The sequence below is a fragment of the Salmo trutta genome, chromosome 37 (genome assembly GCF_901001165.1).
Source record: "Salmo trutta chromosome 37, fSalTru1.1, whole genome shotgun sequence".
NCBI classification, from domain to species: Eukaryota; Metazoa; Chordata; class Actinopteri; order Salmoniformes; family Salmonidae; genus Salmo; species Salmo trutta.
The window spans coordinates 32,817,537-32,837,299 of NC_042993.1; the positions used below are offsets into that span (position 1 = coordinate 32,817,537).

Below are 19,763 nucleotides of genomic sequence, written 5' to 3' on the forward strand. Positions count from 1 at the left end.
GTTCTCTCTGCTACCGCACGGCAAGTGGTAACGGAGTGCCAAGTCTAGGTCCAAGAGGCTTCTAAACAGCTTCTACCCCCAAGCCATAAGACTACTGAACATCTAATCCAATGACTACCCAGACTATTTGCATCCCCCCCCCCCCCCGTTACACTGCTGCTACTCCCTGTCATTATCTATGCATACGTCACTTTAATAACTCTACCTACATGTATACATTACCTCAATTACCTTGACGAACCGGTGCCCCCGCACATTGACTCTGTACCGGTACCTCCCTGTATATAGCCTATTGTTATTTTTGCTGCTGCTCTTTAATTATTCGTTACTTTTATTTCTTATTTTTGTAGGTATTTTTCTTAAAACTGCATTGTTGGTTAAGGGCTTGTAAGTAAGCATTTCACTGTAAGGTCTACCTACACCTGTTGTATTCGGCGCATGTGACAAATACAATTTGATTTGATTTGAGATAGCATGTCACCGTTGCAGCCTTTCTCCATCCAACTGAGTTCCTATTGTCTCGGTTCCAATGACATGCAATGACAGTGGTGTATGATTTATATGGTAGGTAGGCAATGGATGTTTGAGTGCACCAGGAGAGAGATGAACAGTGGCCAGTCAGTGTTGATGGTGTGGTGACAGGGATACTCTGGGATGGTGGGGCATCGCCATTAGCTGATTAATCTACCCAGCACTCCGGATCACTTCTCATGATCATCATAATATATGATGATTGCCTCGACTGGTTCACCAACTACTTCTCCGACAGAGTTCAGTGTGTCAAATCTGAGGGCCTGTTGTCCGGACCTCTGGCAGTCGCTATGGGGGTGCCACAGGGTTCAATTCTTGGGCCGACTCTCTTCTCTGTATATATCAATGATGTCGCTCTTGCTGCTGGTGAGTCTCTGATCCACCTCTACGCAGACGACACCATTCTATATACTTCTGGCCCTTCTTTGGACACTGTGTTAACAACCCTCCAGACGAGCTTCAATGCCATACAACTCTCCTTCCGTGGCCTACAACTGCTCTTAAATACAAGTAAAACTAAATGTATGCTCTTCAACCGATCGCTGCCTGCACCTGCCCGCCCGTCCAGCATCACTACTCTGGACGGTTCTGACTTAGAATATGTGGACAGCTACAAATACCTAGGTGTCTGGTTAGACTGTAAACTCTCCTTCCAGACTCACATAAAACATCTCGAATCCAAAGTTAAATCTAGAATTGGCTTCCTATTTCGCAACAAAGCATCCTTCACTCATGCTGCCAAACATACCCTCGTAAAACTGACCATCTTACCGATCCTCGACTTTGGCGATGTCATTTACAAAATATCCTCCAACACCCTACTTAACAAATTGGATGCAGTCTATCACAGTGCCATCCGTTTTGTCACCAAAGCCCCATATACTACCCACCACTGCGACCTGTACGCTCTCGTTGGCTGGCCCTCGCTTCATACTCGTTGCCAAACCCACTGGCTCCAGGTCATCTGCAAGACCCTGCTAGGTAAAGTCCCGCATTATCTCTGCTCGCTGGTCACCATAGCTGCACCCACCCGTAGCACGTGTTCCAGCAGGTATATCTCACTTGTCACCCCCAAAGCCAATTCCTCCTTTGGCCAACTCTCCTTCCAGTTCTCTGCTGCCAATGACTGGAACGAACTACAAAAATCTCTGAAACTGGAAACACTTATCACCCTCACTAGCTTTAAGCACCAGCTGTCAGAGCAGCTCACAGATCACTGCACCTGTACATAGCCCATCTATAAATAGCCCAAACAACTACCTCTTCCCCTACTGTATTTATTTATTTATTTATTTTGCTCCTTTGCACCCCAGTATTTCTACTTTGCACACTCATCTACTGTGAAATCTACCATTCCAGTGTTTTAATTGCTATATTGTATTTACTTCGCCACCATGGCCTATTTATTGCCTTTACCTCCCTTATCTCACCTCATTTGCTCACATTGTATGTAGACTTATTTTTCTACTGTATTATTGACTGTATGTTTGTTTTACTCCGTGTGTAACTCTGTGTTGTTATATGTGTCGAACTGCTTTGCTTTATCTTGGCCAGGTCGCAGTTGTAAATGAGAACTTGTTCTCAACTTGCCTCCCTGGTTAAATAAAGGTGAAATAAAATTAAAAATTAAAAAATAATATTACTAAATGACTTCAGTTGATGTTGAAGTGCAATGCATTGGATGTGAAGAATTGTGTTTTTTGCATTTCATGAAGTTCCCTCTCCTTTCACGTGATTGACTAAGGACTTTTAGTTTCGTAGATCGTCTATTACTGTGTATTATAATAACAATATATAGATAACATTGGGGGGAGCTAGTATAGTAACATCTTCTTTAGCCAAAGCTCAGAGTTCTATAACACTGAGTCGGTTGCTCGGCAACAACACAGCTGCTTGCACCATGCTGCCAGTCATAGGAAGTGTACGTGAACAAACTAAGGCTACTGTATATAGCTAGGTATATGGTGGTGTTCAATCTGAGGTTAATCAATAAATGCAAACAGATATTTTGATTAGCTAGGTAGCTAGCTAGCTAACGTTAACTTGCTAACGTTAGCTTGCTTGTACAAAGTTCAGCAGCTAGCCTTTGTAGCTAGCTAACACCAGTCAGCTGAAAGTTAGATAGCTAACGAACAGGCAAATAAAGGCTAGCATGTCATTGGGGGCCAATGGGGGTCAGCAGGTAGCCTAGTGGTTAGAGCATTGGGCCAGTAACCAAAAGGTCGCTGGATTGAATCCCAGAGCTGACAAGGTAAAAATCTGTCGTTCTGCCCCTGAACAATGCAGTTAACCCACTGTTTCCCATTAGGCCGTCATTGTAAATAAGAATTTGTTCTTAACGGACTTGCCTAGTTAAAGGTAAAAAAAAAAATGAATGTGGTTTTGATTTGCTAGCTAGCTATTTAGTTAAAAAAAAGTTGTACCAGTCAGATGAGAACTAATGTTGGCTAGGTAGCTAACCAACAAGCGTGGAAAGCTAAATAGCTATATTTTGCCCAGTAAGGTTTCTCATATAAAGGTAAAGTCATCATGTGTAAACTGTATAATCGGAGCACAAACAAATATACACAAATAAGCTAGCAAACGTGATAGTGATAGATAGCTAACATTAGCTAGGTAGGTAACGTTAGCTAACATGAATGGCCAGTTCATGCACCACAGTATATCATACTTTCTTACACAAAACATAGCTAGTTAACGTTAGTTAAATTAAGTTTAAAACCACCAAACTTTGGGATACTGCCACGCTGCTCACGCTCATTTGCACTGCACAGATCAAGTTAAGATGAGGTAGCCAGACTACAGACAGGATAAACACTGCAGTTAGCTACGCTAGGCTGGACACATGACATTTTTAACAACGCTTTATTCTTATAAAAACTAGTTCATTGCATCCGCCGTGGAGCCCAGTTTCATAATATGAGCATATTTCCCTGCTGCTTGCCGTCGTTTTAAAGTAATCATGAAAAAGCAGGCCTTATTTTAGGTCATTTTTCACCCTGTCAGCTCCTATGTGTTCTGTTGAGCACCATGGCACCAACTCGCCTTCCGAACGTTCTATTCCCAGCTTATTGTTCTACGTCACAATGCCTGCTTCGCTATTGTTGGCAATGAGACCTGCTCACGTTGTTTATAGTTAAAATGTAAACAACAACAAAAAAATTCTCATGAATCTCTGAGGTCGTCCCATTGTTTCCTATAGGGGAAATATCGGTATGTTTGTCTATTTCGTCAAATATCTCGCAATGTGTATATTTGGATTTTTTCAAGTCAGATGTCGTTTTAATCATGAGAATCTCCTCTTTCTAATTATGTAAGTCTGGGCAGCGAGCTTGGTTGTGATCAAATGCTAGCCCCAAAATACTTTTTGCCCTTGGAATGCTGAGCTCCCCCCAATGCTTTCCTATGGAGAGGCATGCCGGTCTATTTGCCAAATATCTCACAATGTGTATATTTTTACGTTTTTTAAAGTATAGAATAAATTCTAGATCCGGCATACACTCTCTCTCCTGTCATCTTGTCTTTCTTATACTAATACCCGGGTGGCGCAGTGGTCTAAGGCACTGCATCTCAGTGCAAGAGGTGTCACTGCAGTACCAGGTTTGAATCCAGGCTGCATCACATCCGGCCGTGATTGGGAGTCCCATAGGGCGGTGCACAATTGGCCCAGCGTCATCTGGGTTAGACCGGGGTAGGCTGTCATTGTAAATAAGAATTTGTTCTTATCTGACTTGCCTAGTGAAATAAAGGTTAAATAAATAAAAAATACTCCACATTTGTGCTGACTGATCAACACAGTTTCAAATTACTTTTCAGTGTGTTCACAGAAAATCTGAAGTTGCCATACACAAGTGAAAAGTAGTCAGGGGGATTCAAACGGTACACCAAGGTAAAACAACATCAGAATCATTGCTTGCATGACATGCTGCGTACCAACCTGGTCTCATAGACTAGACGTAACATAGTTAACCTCCCTGGGCAAGGTGGGACGTTTGCGTCCCGCCTAGTCAACAGCCAGTGGAATCGCGTGGCGCGAAATACAAATACCTCGAAAATGCTATAACTTCAATTTCTCAAACATATGACTATTTTACATCATTTTAAAGACAAGACTCTCGTTAATCTAACCACATTGTCCGATTTCAAAAAGGCTTTACAGCGAAAGCAAAACATTAGATTATGTCAGGAGAGTACCCTGCCAAAAATAATCACACAGCCATTTTCAAAGCAAGCATATATGTCACAAAAACCAAAACCACAGCTAAATGCAGCACTAATCTTTGATGATCTTCATCAGATGACACTCCTAGGACATTATGTTATACAATACATGCATGTTTTGTTCAATCAAGTTCATATTTATATCAAAAAACAGCTTTTTACATTAGCATGTGATGTTCAGAACTAGCATACCCACCGCAAACTTCCGGTGAATTTACTAAATTACTCAAGATAAACGTTGACAAAAAACCTAACAATTATTTTAAGAATTATAGATACAGAACTCCTTTATGCAATCGCGGTGTCAGATTTTAAAATAGCTTTTCGGCAAAAACACATTTTGCAATATTCTGAGTACATAGCCCGGCCATCACGGCTAGCTAATTTGACACCCACCAAGTTTGGCCCTCACCAAACTCAGATTTACTATAAGAAAAATTGGATTATCTTTGCTGTTCTTCGTCAGAATGCACTCCCAGGACTTCTACTTCAACAACAAATGTTGTGTTGGTTCCAAATAATTCATAGTTATATTCAAATACCTCAGTTTTGTTCTTGCGTTCAGGTCAGTATCCGAACGGTGACGCGCGAGCGCATTTCGTGACAAAAATGTCAAAATATTCCATTACCGTACTTCGAAGCATGTCAAACGCTGTTTAAAATCAATTTTTATGCTATTTTTCTCATAAAATAGCGATAATATTCCAACCGGGCGACGTTGTATTCATTCAAAGGCTGAAAGAAAAAAATGGGGAATTCACATGAACGCGCATCTCCAGTGTCACTGTTCTCAGCCTGACCACTGACAAAATCTCCTGCTGTTTTTCGCCCAGAGACTGGAGAGACGTCATTCCACTTTCTGGCGCCTTCTGAGAGCCAATGGAAGCCTTAGAAAATGTCACGTTAGAGCAGAGATGCTGTATTTTTGATAGAGATGCCACAGAAGGAGAACAAATTGTCAGACAGGGCACTTCCTGTATGGAATCTTCTCAGGTTTTGGCCTGCCATATGAGTTCTGTTATACTCACAGAAACCATTCAAACAGTTTTAGAAACTTTAGAGTGTTTTCTATCCAAATCTACTAATTATATGCATATTCTCATTTCTGGGCAAGAGTAGTAACCAGTTTAAATCGGGTACGTTTTTTATCCGGCCGTGCAAATACTGCCCCCTAGCCCCAACAGGTTAAAGTACATCTGGGACACTGAAATTAGTATGTTATGTTACGTTTGCTGTATATATTGTTGATATAGGCTTATTGTAAATGTGCATTATTGTTGCGTTACCATCTTTATTGCAAAAAGAAATGCAAATGCAAACATCACTTTCTTTAGAGACACATTATTTTGACAGAGGCAATGAACTGTCCATTGATCAGCACAGCAATTGATAAAACAGGACCATGTTTGAAAGTTGTTCTGAAAGTGGTTCTGAGCTTAATTCAATATCACACAGGTACGCTAACAGTTACAGAAATCAGGAATACAGACAGACTCTATCTATCTGAGCTACTGTGTCCAACACACCATCACCTGTTGTTATGTTGGGCCCCTACTGATTTTTTTTCCTATGACATGTATTGCTAAAATAGAGGTTTAAGGAAATACAGGCATGTACCACATTACTACAATACAAAACAGCTCAATCAAGCCTGATGGTCTTGTAAGTGTAAAAGAAAAGCTTGCTTTCATTTCATTTCAAAAAGCATCAGAAGGTAACGTAATGGAATCATGTCTTACTGTGGTGTGTGAAGAATCCAATATTTTACCTTGTATGTGGTACAAATCACATTGTTGTAGAAGCACCTCCTCTAAGAGTATGAATTAGGCTGTTTGAGAAGGTTTGAATCCTAAGCAACCTGCCTACACATAGTCTGAAGGTCAATGCCAACATAACTACTGTAGTAGGTCAAAGCTGTGCGCTGGAAAACCTTGATAGAGCATGGGTGGAATAGGCATTGTAGTGCCCATGTGAATTTTTTGGCTTCAGACCAATGCCTATTCTCACTGTTTTTAATTAACTTCTGTCTAGGTTTAAGCCGCTAAATATAAACATTTAGAATTAACCAAATGGTTTAAAGTTATGATTTTTTTCATATTAGTAATTAATCCATGACATACAATATTGATATAAAGTATCATACTATTTTTATAGTATAATGTTGCAGTATAAAACAATTATTAGTGGTTGAAACACACACTCAGACAAACACACACATGCACACGCACACACACACACACTCTCACTCAAGTCGCATATACCCAGATTGGAGGTGGTGGGGTACATTTGCTAGAACTCTGTGCAAGAATAGTCTCAGGCTCTGATTACATTACCTCTAAAAGAGAAGGATGGTGATAGAGGAGGGAGGAATGGAGGGAAGGAGAAGAGGGGGTCACCCCCGCTATTAAAATCAATAAGCATTGATTCAAAGGTGGCTAAAGGTGATGTGTGTGTACATGATCCTTCAGGTCTCTGAGTCTGACTCTCAGACATACTAGAGAGATAGGGAGAGGGGGGGGATAGAGAGAGACAGCGAGAGAGATAGAGAGGAGTGCATTTAGAGAAAGGTAAGATGATAGCTTGGCAGAAACAAAATGAAAGAAGGAAGGAAGGAATACAGAGAGATAAAGAACAGAGAGAGAAAAGAGAGAAAGATGGAGGGAGAATTCATGCTTGGTGGAATCAATACAGAGAGGTGGAACAGAGAACAATGGCCTCAGAGGAGAGGAGAGGAGAGTCAGTGGTGCAGGTCTAATACTCTCTCTCTCTCTCTCTCTCTCTTCCCCCTTCTCTTCCTCTTTTGTTTTCTTTCATCCTCTCTCACTCTCTCTCCTTGTTCTTTTTCGTCCTCTCTTTGCTTAATCTCTCTCCCTCTCTCTCTTTCTCTGTATCCTTTTCTCTCGTCCTCTCTCACTCTCCCTCTCAGCATCCTTTTCTCTCTCTCTCTCTCTCCCCCTCTCTAGCCGCCTCTCTCTCTCTCTCTGCAACTCTCTCTCTCTTTCTCCGTCTCTCAGTATGCAGAGCAGATAGGAGTCGTCCGCCTACAGCAACCCTGCCATGACACGGAGCCACTTCCTCATGGAAAACAAATCTCACACAACAATTCAGCTATACACATGCACAAGCACACACACTGACATACAAGCATTCACACCCACACCCACACACCTACACACACACCCACACACCCACACACACACACACACACACACACACACACACACACACCACACACAGCCACTTCTCCATTTCTATCAGCACTTGAGTGTACCCAGGCCTTAATTAGTTCTTGATGAATGAGCCCATAAGATGCTGTTCTTTCATTTCCCTTGTTGCCAGATATTCCACTAATCGTAGTGAAAAGTATCCTTATTGCGCTGCTGTGACTGAGAGGCGACCAGTACCAGCCACTCTGATTGGCTGGCTTGGCTAAATATCACCACTCCATTCCAACAGAAGAAGAGGAGGACGGGATAAGATGTACACAACTTTTACACTGACTCCCTGACTCGCTCCTTCAGACTTTCTACACATCTCCTCAAATAAACTACTTACACTATCCTCTCCTCCTATTATAAAAACAGATTTGGATGTCTCGATACACACATCTGAAACCCCTTGGATTAGTCCTTAGCTAATACAATAATGGTCATTTTTTTCAACACCTTATTATGTTAATGAAGGCAGAGAATCCACAGGAGAGGAGATTAAAATACAAACAAATAAATAATGATGTTCATTAATACAGAAAAAAATGACCTTGTCTCTGCCCTTCATGGCTGAGCCACGTTCAGTAGGCAATGGCTGTGGAACTTGCAGATATAAATGTCATGAATTGAGTTGATGTGATTCCTTATTCTATGTGTCAGAGAGGCATGTTTGTTCTATATTACTCATTTCTATCTGTAACATTGTGCGCTGCTTATTAACCTCTTGGTTAACGTGGCCCTGTCTTGTAATGGATTGGTCTTGACTTTACCGTCATCGATGATGCTGACCACCACTCCATTCCCGGTGATGTTCCTGCTCCACACCGGCATCACGTTCAGGTCAAAGTGACTGGAGCCGTATTGGCCATGGTTGAACTGTAGTAAAACACAGGTACATAGAATAAAACACAGTCACAAACACACACACATCATAATCATATGTCACAAAGATAATAGCTATATGACAAAACTTGTACACTCTTAGAGAAAAGATGACACCTAAAAGAGTTCTTCGGCTGTCCTCATAGCATAACCCTTTGAAGAACACTTTTTTGGTGCCAGGTAGAAACCTTTTGGTTCCAAGTAGAACCATTTTGGGTTCCATGAACAACCCTTTCCACAGAGGGCTCCTCATGGAACCCAAAAGGGTTCTACCTGGAACCAAAACGTTTCTACTACTGTACTATCACATAACGAATCATATGTCCCTCACTTATGGCTATTTAAATCCACTTCTTAATCCCTCATCCGCTCACTCCCTCTCTTCTCTCACTCCTTAAGTCACTCACTCCTGTAGTGCTATTTAAATCCATTCAGGTAGAGAAGCCTTTTCACCCTCTTCTGTTCAACACTCTGCCAACAAAAGGCATCACAGAACCTACCTTAGTGGCCACTGAATCTCATGCTAAGTAGAAGTTGAGAACAAAAGCGGGTTGGCAAGATGAGGAGAAATGCAGTCAGTCAAAAAGGGGAATGTGTGTGTATTTGTGTGTTTGTGTGCATGTGTGAGTGTGTGTGTGTCCGTCCATGTATGCGTGTGTGTTTTCCTCAGTGTGTGTGTGTGTGTGAGTGTGTACCCGAACGTCACAGACCCTTGACTAAACACAGTGCTGAAAAGGTTCAGGGTAGCGCTCGAGGGAGGCCCTACTCTCCGCACATCAAAACAGGCTCCAAAACACACCCCATGTGGCGAGTAGAGAGAGTAGAGAGAGCCAGGAGCAGAACTACCCATAAGCCTCTCCGCTCCCCACAACCAGCACACAGCGCCCATTCAGTCACACACACACACACACACACACACAAACACCGTAAACCCATACGGGCACAAAACAAACAAGAGCCTTCCCCAAAATGTCAAACCCTCTCACATGCACAAAGACAATTTGATATTTAAAGTGAGTGTTTTGAGAGGTTTCTATTCTGTCGTTGTTCTCGGAATGAAGAGAGAGGGGAAAAGAGAGAAAGACAGATAAGTAGAGCGGAGAGAGGGAAAATAAAGCGAGGAGAAGAGAAAAAAGGGAGAGACAGCGAGAGAGCGAGAGAAATATAGGTAAAGAGCGAAAGTTAATGAGCAAGGGAGGGGGGATGGAATGAGGAGAGGAGAAAAAATGGAGAAGAGAGCAAAAAAGAGATGTAGAGAGGGAGAGCAGCTCAGATGAGTCTAACTAAACACAATAGATAAATAGTGCTCTGTGGGGGGGGGGAGTGGGTGCGCCAGGGGAGAAGCGCTGCTTTGTAGTGGGAGAAGAAAAGGCCTGCCAGATGAATGGAGCCAGCGTCGACCAGAACAGGCCTGGCCCTGGGGAATCCACCAGCACACTGGGGGGACGGCACTCAGCATACGGGCGGATGGATACACACACACACAGAAATAAGTGCACACACACTTTCATACATACAGAAAAACCCGCATACACACACACAAGTAGCCTACGTACACACCCACACATGCAAACATGCAAACATGGTCTCTTTTTTGTTTTCTTGAGTAAGGCAGCTCCATAATGTAGGTGTTTCAGCCTAGCTCAGTGCTTTCTGTGGTGGTGGGGAAAGGCAGCAGAAAATACAGAGCGTTGTGCCGTGATTGGCTCAGTGTTCTGTCACTCATGGGGACACTACGTCACTGCCAAGTCTAAGGGTAGAGTGAGAAAATTCTAGCCCCTTGGGTGATGCCATAGTTACTTTAGAAGTGCCCATCCAAGAAGGCTCAAGGTCATTGGCAACAGATGGAATGACGTCAAATCACGTTATATGTACAGTAGCTTTGAATGGACTGATCATGTCAACATCATACTTTAAAAATCTTAGCTAGCAGTCATCATCATGAATAAAGTCGACAATCTACTGACAAATCCTTTTTAATCCTTGTCATTTGAAGAGAAATAATGAAGAGAAATTATACATAAAACGTATCAGTGTTCATCAGACATTGGACATAAACATTACACAACAAGTTGGAAATCACAAATTCAACAATGAGTGGTTTGGAACAAATCCGTGACAGTGGCTAACTGCAAGCATTGCAAAGCAATCACTAGCCCACTATTCAGTGGAGTGGCCATGCGTTCAACATTGGCCATGCTGTCAAGCATGATTTGTGCCGCACTCAAAACAACTGTTAACTAGGAACTGCGAAAACTTGACTTGAGTGAGTTTAAGACAACTGGGAAGTCGGGAATAAATTAGCTCTGACTGGGAAAATGTGTTTTGAACGGTCATCCAACTCGGAATTGTAAATCCAGCCTCTTTCTAGACTAGAGCTACGACCTGAAAATCAATGACGTCATCATGATCAACCTTGTTTTTTTTCAGAGTTCCCAGTTGTTTTGAAAGCACCATAAATCCAGAGAATGCCAGATTTTGATGACAAAATTTGCTCACGAAGGACCGCCACGCCACCTTCCTGTTCAAGTGAGCACAGCACAACAAGGTGAGTCCAGAAATATATTGTATGCTGCTGTAAAAATTGTGTAATATGCTAGGGAGATATGTATACTGTAGCTAAGAAAGTAATACTAAGTGCATGTTGTCTAGTAAGATGTTAGAAGCCCATGTGCCTCACCCTAATAATTTGGTCTATTTACCCCTCTTAATTTTGTCTACTGTTCTGACTTGGTGGTGCACATGTAGCTTATAGTCTGTTTTAGAGAAATGTAATGTCACATCCTGACCATAGAAAGCTTTTATTTTCTATGGTAGAGTAGGTCAGGGCGTGACAGGGGGTTTTGTCTAGTTTATTTATGTCTATGTTGGTTCTAGTTTATTTTTGTTGGGTTTTATGTCTAGTTTATGTATTTGTAATGGTTTCTTAGAGAAGTGGAGGCGTCAGGCGCAGGACACAGGGATAAAGGTAAACAAACGTGTTTACTAAAAATATCAATAAATCTTCTCATAGAAAAATACATAGTTTGGAAAAACACCTCCAACTACACAAAACAGACAAACAATCACCGACAAGACAAACAGGAAATGCAGAGGTTAAATAATGAACATGATTAGCGAAATGAAAAACAGGTGTACACAATAAAGACAAAACCAAACGAAGTGAAACATCGATCGGTGGCAACTGGTAAGCCGGTGACGTCGACCGCCGAACGCCGCCCGAACAAGGAGAGGGGCCGACTTCGTCGGGAGTCGTGACAGTATTTCTATGTGGGCTTCTAGTTTCTGTATTTCTATGTTTTTTGGGGGGATGATCTCCAATTAGAGGCAGCTGGTCATCGTTGTCTCTAATTGGGGATCATATTTAAGTTGTTGTTTTTCCCACTAGGTTTTGTGGGAGATTATTTTGAGTAAGTGTATGTTGCACCTCTTCGTCACGGTTTGTTGTTTTTCTTTATTAGTTTATTTGTATGTCTTGCATAGTTTCACAGTTTTAATAAAATGTGGAACAATACATACGCTGCACTTTGGTCCCATTCTTCAGACAGCCGTGACATGTAATCATTGAATATTGTTAGAGCTTTCATTGTCTGCTTATATGCCCCCTTTATTTATCTTACGGTTCTGACTTGGTCAACAGGGAGAACACTGTATGAACGGCCCATGTTCTGAATTCTGTCGCTGTACATTTCAAAAGTGCTAAACAAATAGTTATATTGACTAAGTCCATCCTAGCTCGCTCATTAATGTCTTAATAGAAATGATGAATTGCCTCTTATCCGCTTGTTGTCCCCTTATGCCATAGTTTGTACATTTCAATTGTCAGTAGAAAACACATTTGTTTAAGCAAGTCAGCCATATCATCTATGTTTTTTTAAAGGCAGAAAATGAGGCTAAATTAACTGTTTCGCTGCCAGAAAAGGCTCCGCTGATAACCAGGTGTAGCAGTGGTAAGATGTTGGGACAGCTTTATGTAGGCCCTAACAGTTTGTGGGCACAGTTTGTCACCGCTTTTCCCCACCAAGATGCACATGCTAAAATCACCACTGCATTTGCACCCGCACGTGCACACACACAAAATGCACATGCGCAGATACACTTCCACTCACACCCAAACACACATTTCACACACAAATACACAACTTCCAGAGAGAACAACATTGACAGAACAACACTGGATACGCAGGAGCGTAGAATATACTGTACGTGTGTTACAAGTGCACGTGACACTGTCAGGATACCAATCATAGATGTAGACCAACTGTGAGTGAGTAGACAAACACACACTACGAGATCAGATACAGTAGACATAAACACACACATCACATCTGGTCCTGGCAGGCTACCAACCCTGGGCAGATTACTGACCCTCAATCAATATCCATGTCCACTACAGGCTGATTTAACAGAACAGCTAAAGAGAGAGAGAGGAAAGAGCGAGAGAGAGAGAGGAAAGAGAGAAATATGGAGAGAACGAGAAGGGGAGAGAGAGGAATACACAGAGCTAAACTCCTCTCACTGTCAACTGCGTTTATTTTCAGCAAACTTAACATGTGTAAGTATCTGTATGAACATAACAAGATTCAACAACTGAGACATAAACTGAACAAGTTCCACAGACATGTGACTAACAGAAATTGAATAATGTGTCCCTGAACAAAGGGCGGGGGGGTCAAAATCAAAAGTAACAGTCAGAATCTGGTGTGGCCACCAGCTGCATTAAGTACTGCAGTGCATCTCCTCCTCATGGACTGCACCAGATTTGCCAGTTCTTGCTGTGAGATGTTACCTCACCCTTCCACCAAGGCACCTGCATGTTCCCGGACATTTCTGGGGGAATGGCCCTAGCCCTCACCCTCCGATCCAACAGGTCTCAGACGTGCTCAATGGGATTGAGATCCGGGCTCTTCGCTGGCCATGGCAGAACACTGACATCCCTGTCTGCAGGAAATCACACACAGAACGAGCAGTATGGCTGGTGGCATTGTCATGCTGGAGGGTCATGTCAGGAGGAGCCTACAGGAAGGGTACCACATGAGGGAGGAGGATGTCTTCCCTGTAACGCACAGCGTTGAGATTGCCTGCAATGACAACAAGCTCAGTCCGATGATGCTGTGACACACCGCACCAGACCATGACGGAACTTCCATCTCCAAATTGATCCCGCTCCAGAGTACAGGCCTCGGTGTAACACTCATTCCTTTGACGATAAACGCAAATCCGACCATCACCCCTGGTGAGACAAAACCATGACTCATCAGTGAAGAGCACTTTTTTCCAGTCCTGTCTGGTCCAGCGACGGTGGGTTTGCGCCCATAGGCGACGTTGTTGCCGGTGATGTCTGGTGAGGACCTGCCTTACAACAGGCTTACAAGCCCTCAGTCCAGCCTCTCTCAGCCTATTGTGGACAGTCTGAGCACTGATGGAGGGATTGTGCGTGCCTGGTGTAACTCGGGCAGTTGTTGTTGCCATCCTGTAACTGTCCCACAAGTGTGATGTTCGGATGTACCGATCCTGTGCAGATGTTGTTACACGTGGTCTGCCACTGCGAGGACGATCAGCTGTCCATCCTGTCTTCCTGTAGCGCTGTCTTCGACGTCTCACAGTACAGACATTGCAATTTATTAGTCTGGCCACATCTGCAGTCCTTAAGCCTCCTTGCAGCATGCCTAAGGCACGTTCACGCAGATGAGCAGGGACCCTGGGCATCTTTCTTTTGGTGTTTTTCAGAGTCAGTAAAAAGGCCTCTTTAGTGTCCTAAGTTTTCATAACTGTGACCTTAATTGCCTACCGTCTGTAAGCTGTTAGTGTCTTAACGACCGTTCCACAGGTGCACGCTCATTAATTGTTTATGGTTCGTTGAACAAGCATGGGAAGCAGTGTTTAAACCCTTTACCATGAAGATCTGTGAAGTCATTTCTATTTTTGCGAATTATCTTTGAAAGAAAGGGTCCTGAAAAAGGGACATTTCTTTTTTTGCTGAGTTTATATACTGTATAATACATTTTAGGTCAGGATAAACCTCTCTAGCCTGACCATATGAAACCTGGAATTCCCTCACATCCAACAGAGAAAAGTAATTCTTCCACTCTCACTATTCTTTCTTCTTTGTCTCTCTCCCTACCCTCCATCTTCCCCTGAGAACTGACCTGTCAGTCATTCGTTGCCATGGTTCATCAGAACTGGCGACATAGCCCACCCCTCAGCCACAGGGCTCTGTCAGATTAGCAGTTTAGTGTTTTTAGTCATGAATCTTGTTCTGGAGGCAGGTCTGCAGAGTGATCACGAGCTGGCACAGCCACAAAGTCATAAAACAGGATTTTAAACCTAACCGTGACCTTAACCCTAACCTTAAACATACTGCTAACCCTAATGCCTAACCCTAACCTTAAATTAAAGCTGCAATATGTAACTTTTTGAGCGACCCGACCAAATTCACATAGAAATGTGAGTTATAGACATGTCATTCTCATTGAAAACAAGTCTAAGAAGCGATAGATCTGTTCTATGTATGATATTTCTATGCTTCCCATTCTTAAATGTGTTTTTTTGTGTCTTTTACTTTCGGTTTTGTACACTAGCTTCAAACAGCTGAAAATACAATATTTTTGGTTATTGAAAATATATTTCACAGCGGTTTAGATGATACAATGATTCTCTACACTCTGAGTGCTTGTTTTGTAATATAAACTGAAATTAGACAAATTATTACAATTTTAGCAACCAGGAAATGGCAGAGAGATTTCTGCATATTGCATCTTTAAGACCAAAAAGCACATTTAAAAAAAAGTACAATATAGCCAATTTTTACTCTGCAGCTGGCCCATATAGCGGAAATCACTCAGTTCTGCCTCCAGGCCAGATTCATGACAATAAACGTCAACCTGTGTCAGATTACACACTCACATGTCAATCAAAACTCAGGTGTAGGTGTAGGGTTGTGGAGTAAATTATTACATTTAATGAGTTACATGAAATCTGATTACAAAAAACTTTAACTGTAAACTGAATTTTGAAAAACTAGATGACTACCTGTTGGATTACTTTTAAATTGAGAAAGAAAAAAAGGTGCAAGTTAAAGTTTGTTCCACCTGAGCGAATCAAACCACAAGTCAGATGACACATCAAATGCGTTTGATGGCTCCTTTTTGTCTTCTTCTAATGCCTCATAGGGGGAAAGTAATCCAGAAGTAATCAGATTACATTATTGAGTTTGGGTAATCCAAAAATGTGGTTACGGATTACAATTCTGGACAGGTAACTAGTAACTGTAATGGATTACATTTAGAAATTAACCTACCCAACCCTGCTTAGGTGTGTGTGTAGTTGTTTGTCTGGACATGTGAATATCTGTATGATACACTATACGGCCAAAAGTATGTGGACAGCCCTTCAAATTAGTGGATTCCGCTATTTCAGCCACACCCGTTGCTGACAGGTGTATAAAATCAAGCACACAGCCATGCAATCTCCATAGACAAACATTGGCAGTAGAATGTCCCATACTCAAGAGATCAGTGACTTTCAACGTGGCACCGTCATAGGAAGCCTCCTTTCCAACAAGTCAGTTCATAAAAATTGTCTGTCCTCTGTTTCACCACTCACTAGAGTTCCAATCTGCCTCTTGAAGCAACGTCAGCACAAGAGCTGTTCATCGGGAGCTTCATGAAATAGGTTTCCATGGCCGAGCAGCTGACACAAGCCTAAGATCACCATGTGCAATGCCAAGCGTTGGCTGGAGTGGTGTAAAGCTCACCGCCATTGGACTATGGAGCAGTGGAAATGCGTTCTCTGGAGTGAACATCTGGCAGTCCGACGGACGAATCTGGGTTTGGCAGATGCCAGGAGAATGCTACCTGCCCAACTGCATAATGGTGCACGACTGCAATAATGGTCTTGGCATGTTTTCATGGTTCGGGCTAGGCCCCTTAGTTCCAGTTAACCTGTTGGGGATAGGGGGCAGTATTTACACGGCCGGATAAAAAACGTACCCGATTTAATCTGGTTACTACTCCTGCCCAGTAACTAGAATATGCATATAATTATTGGCTTTGGATAGAAAACACCCTAAAGTTTCTAAAACTGTTTGAATGGTGTCTGTGAGTATAACAGAACTCATATGGCAGGCAAAAACCTGAGAAGATTCTCACCAGGAAGTGCCCTCTCTGACCATTCCTTGGGCTTCTTGACTCTCTTTATTGAAAACTTAGGATCTTTGCTGTAACGTGACACTTCCTACGGCTCCCATAGGCTCTCAGAACCCGGGAAAAAGCTGAATGATGTCTTTGCAGCCCCTGGCTGAAAAACATTAGCGCCTTTGGTAAGTGGTCTATCAGAGGACAATGAGACTGAGGCGCGTGCACGAGGCGACCTCATGTTTTTATTTTCTCTCTCTTTGAACTAAAACACGGTTTCCCGGTCGGAATATTTTCGCTTTTTTACTAGAAAAATGGCATAAAAATTGATTTTAAACAGCGGTTGACATGCTTCGAAGTACGGTAATAGAATATTTAGAAATGTTTTGTCACAAAACGCGTCGGGCGCGTCACCCTTCTTTACCCTTTCGGATAGTGTCTTGAACGCACGAACAAAACAGAGGATATTTGAACATAACTGGATTATTTTGAACCAAACTAACATTTGTTATTGAAGTAGAAGTCCTGGGAGTGCATTCTGACGAAGAACAGCAAAGGTAATAACATTTTTCTTATAGTAAATCTGACTTTGGTGAGGGCTAAACTTGGTGGGTGTCTAAATAGCTAGCCCTGTGATGCCGGGCTATCTACTCAGAATATTGCAAAATGTGCTTTCACCGAAAAGCTATTTTAAAATCGGACATAGCGAGTGCATAGAGGAGTTCTGTATCTATAATTCTTAAAATAATTGTTATGTTTTTTGTGAACGTTTATCGTGAGTAATTTAGTAAATTCACCGGAAGTGTTCGGTGGGAATGCTAGTTCTGAACGTCACATGCTAATGTAAAAAGCTGGTTTTTGATATAAATATGAACTTGATTGAACAAAACATGCATGTATCGTATAACATAATGTCCTAGGATTGTCATCTGATGAAGATCATCAAGATCATCATTTAGCTGTGGTTTGGGTTTATGTGACATTATATGCTAGCTTGAAAAATGGGTGTCTGATTATTTCTGGCTGGGTACTCTGCTGACATAATCTAATGTTTTGCTTTCGTTGTAAAGCCTTTTTGAAATCGGACAGTGTGGTTAGATTAACGAGAGTCTTGTCTTTAAAATGGTGTAAAATAGTCATATGTTTGAAAAATTGAAGTAATAGCATTTCTAAGGTATTTGAATATCGCGCCACGGGATTCCCTGGCTGTTGAGGGAAAGGGAAATCTTAACACTACAGAATACAATGACATTCTAGACGATTCTGTGCTTCCAACTTTGTGGCAACAGTTTGGGAAAGGCCCTTTCGTATTTTAGCATGACAATGTTCCCGTACACAAAACGAGGTCCATACAGAAATGGTTTGTTGAGATCGGTTTGGAAGAACTTGACTGACCCTGACCTCAACCCCATCGAACACCTTTGGGATGAATTGGAACGCCGACTGCCTAATCGCCCAACATCAGTGCCTCACACCTCACTAATGCTCTTGTGGCTGAATGGAAGCAACTCCCCGCATAAATGTTGCAACATCTATGTACATTTCAAAAGTGCTAAACAAATAGTTATATTCCCAGAAGAGTGGAGGCTGTTGTAGCAGCAAAGGGGGGAGCAACTCTATATTACTGAATGAGATGGTCGATGAGCAGATGTCCACATACTTTTGGCTATGTAGTGTATTTGTGTGTGCAAGTGTGTTTGTATGTATGTGTGTGTTTTACTACATCAACTATACTATACTTCCCAGGCCTCTTGCTGTTCACAGACACACACATACACACTAACACACACTCAGGGAGAGACCCACCAGTTCCCACTGCATGGGCCAGAGAGGGTCGTTGAAGGTCAGGGAATGACCCAGTTGGTCTTCAGTCTTCAAAGAGTCCTGTCGACGGCTGGGTAACTGTCTCTGCTGCTCCTGCAACTCTGACAGACAGACAGACAGACAGACAGACAGACAGACAGACAGGAACATGTGAGCCGTGGGTATGAATATGCTCTACAATTTAGTGTTAGCCTGTGAGTGAGCTAGCACGCAAGCATTTCCCTGCACCTTTTATACATGCTCTAAACTGTTTACGTGAGTTTTTTTAATCCATTGTAATGGGGACATGTCCTTATTTTAGCCATTGTGTGTGTGTGTATGTGTGTATGTGTGTATGTGTGTGTGTGTGTGTGTGTGTGTGTGTGTGTGTGTGTGTGTGTGTGTGTGTGTGTGTGTGTGTGTGTGTGTGTGTGTGTGTGTGTGTGTGTGTGTGAATAAGTGCGTGTATTTGTTTTGGTGTATTTGTTTTGGTGTGTGCGTGTGTATGCGCGTGAGTGCGCACTTGCGTGTGGTGTGTGTGTGTTGTTGTTGTTGTGTACTCTGAGACCAGGAAGTCCCTCCACTCCACCCAGTGGTGAAAGGCCTCCCAGAATTCCCCTCTCTCTAGTGATGTGGAATACTGCCGCCATATTACCATAGCATTACCATATCATTACCATAACATTACCACAGCACAGCTTGTGTTGGTGTCTGTGGACGTGGTATCAGCTCATCAAGAGATTCACCTCACCCCACATATATATCACCCACACTGCCACTCTCTCTCCCTCACTCTCTCACTCGCTTTCTCTCTCGCTCAATCACTCTCTCACTCACTGTCTGCCTCTCTCTCATCACTCTCTCCGGCTGCTCATCTCTCCCTCACGTCAATGTGCGATCAGGGTAAGTAGTGAAAACAAATGAAAAAATAACTGTAATGAAAAATCTATAAATATAGATTTGATCAATAATAATTTCTTCA

The 19,763-nt window shown here is 42.4% G+C and overlaps 1 protein-coding gene across 1 annotated transcript in view; it reads right to left on the minus strand.

Moving 5' to 3' along the window:
- LOC115176990 (neuroendocrine convertase 1-like) overlaps positions 1-19,763 on the minus strand; it is a gene marked incomplete at its 3' end in the record, with an annotated part of 115,080 nt that overhangs the window by 58,242 nt on the left and 37,075 nt on the right. The window contains exons 6-7 of the mRNA XM_029737416.1: positions 18,785-18,903; positions 8,732-8,837 (exon numbers count right to left, since the gene is read on the minus strand). Coding sequence (XP_029593276.1) covers positions 8,732-8,837; positions 18,785-18,903 — 225 coding nt within the window. The remainder of the gene's footprint in view (positions 1-8,731; positions 8,838-18,784; positions 18,904-19,763) is intronic.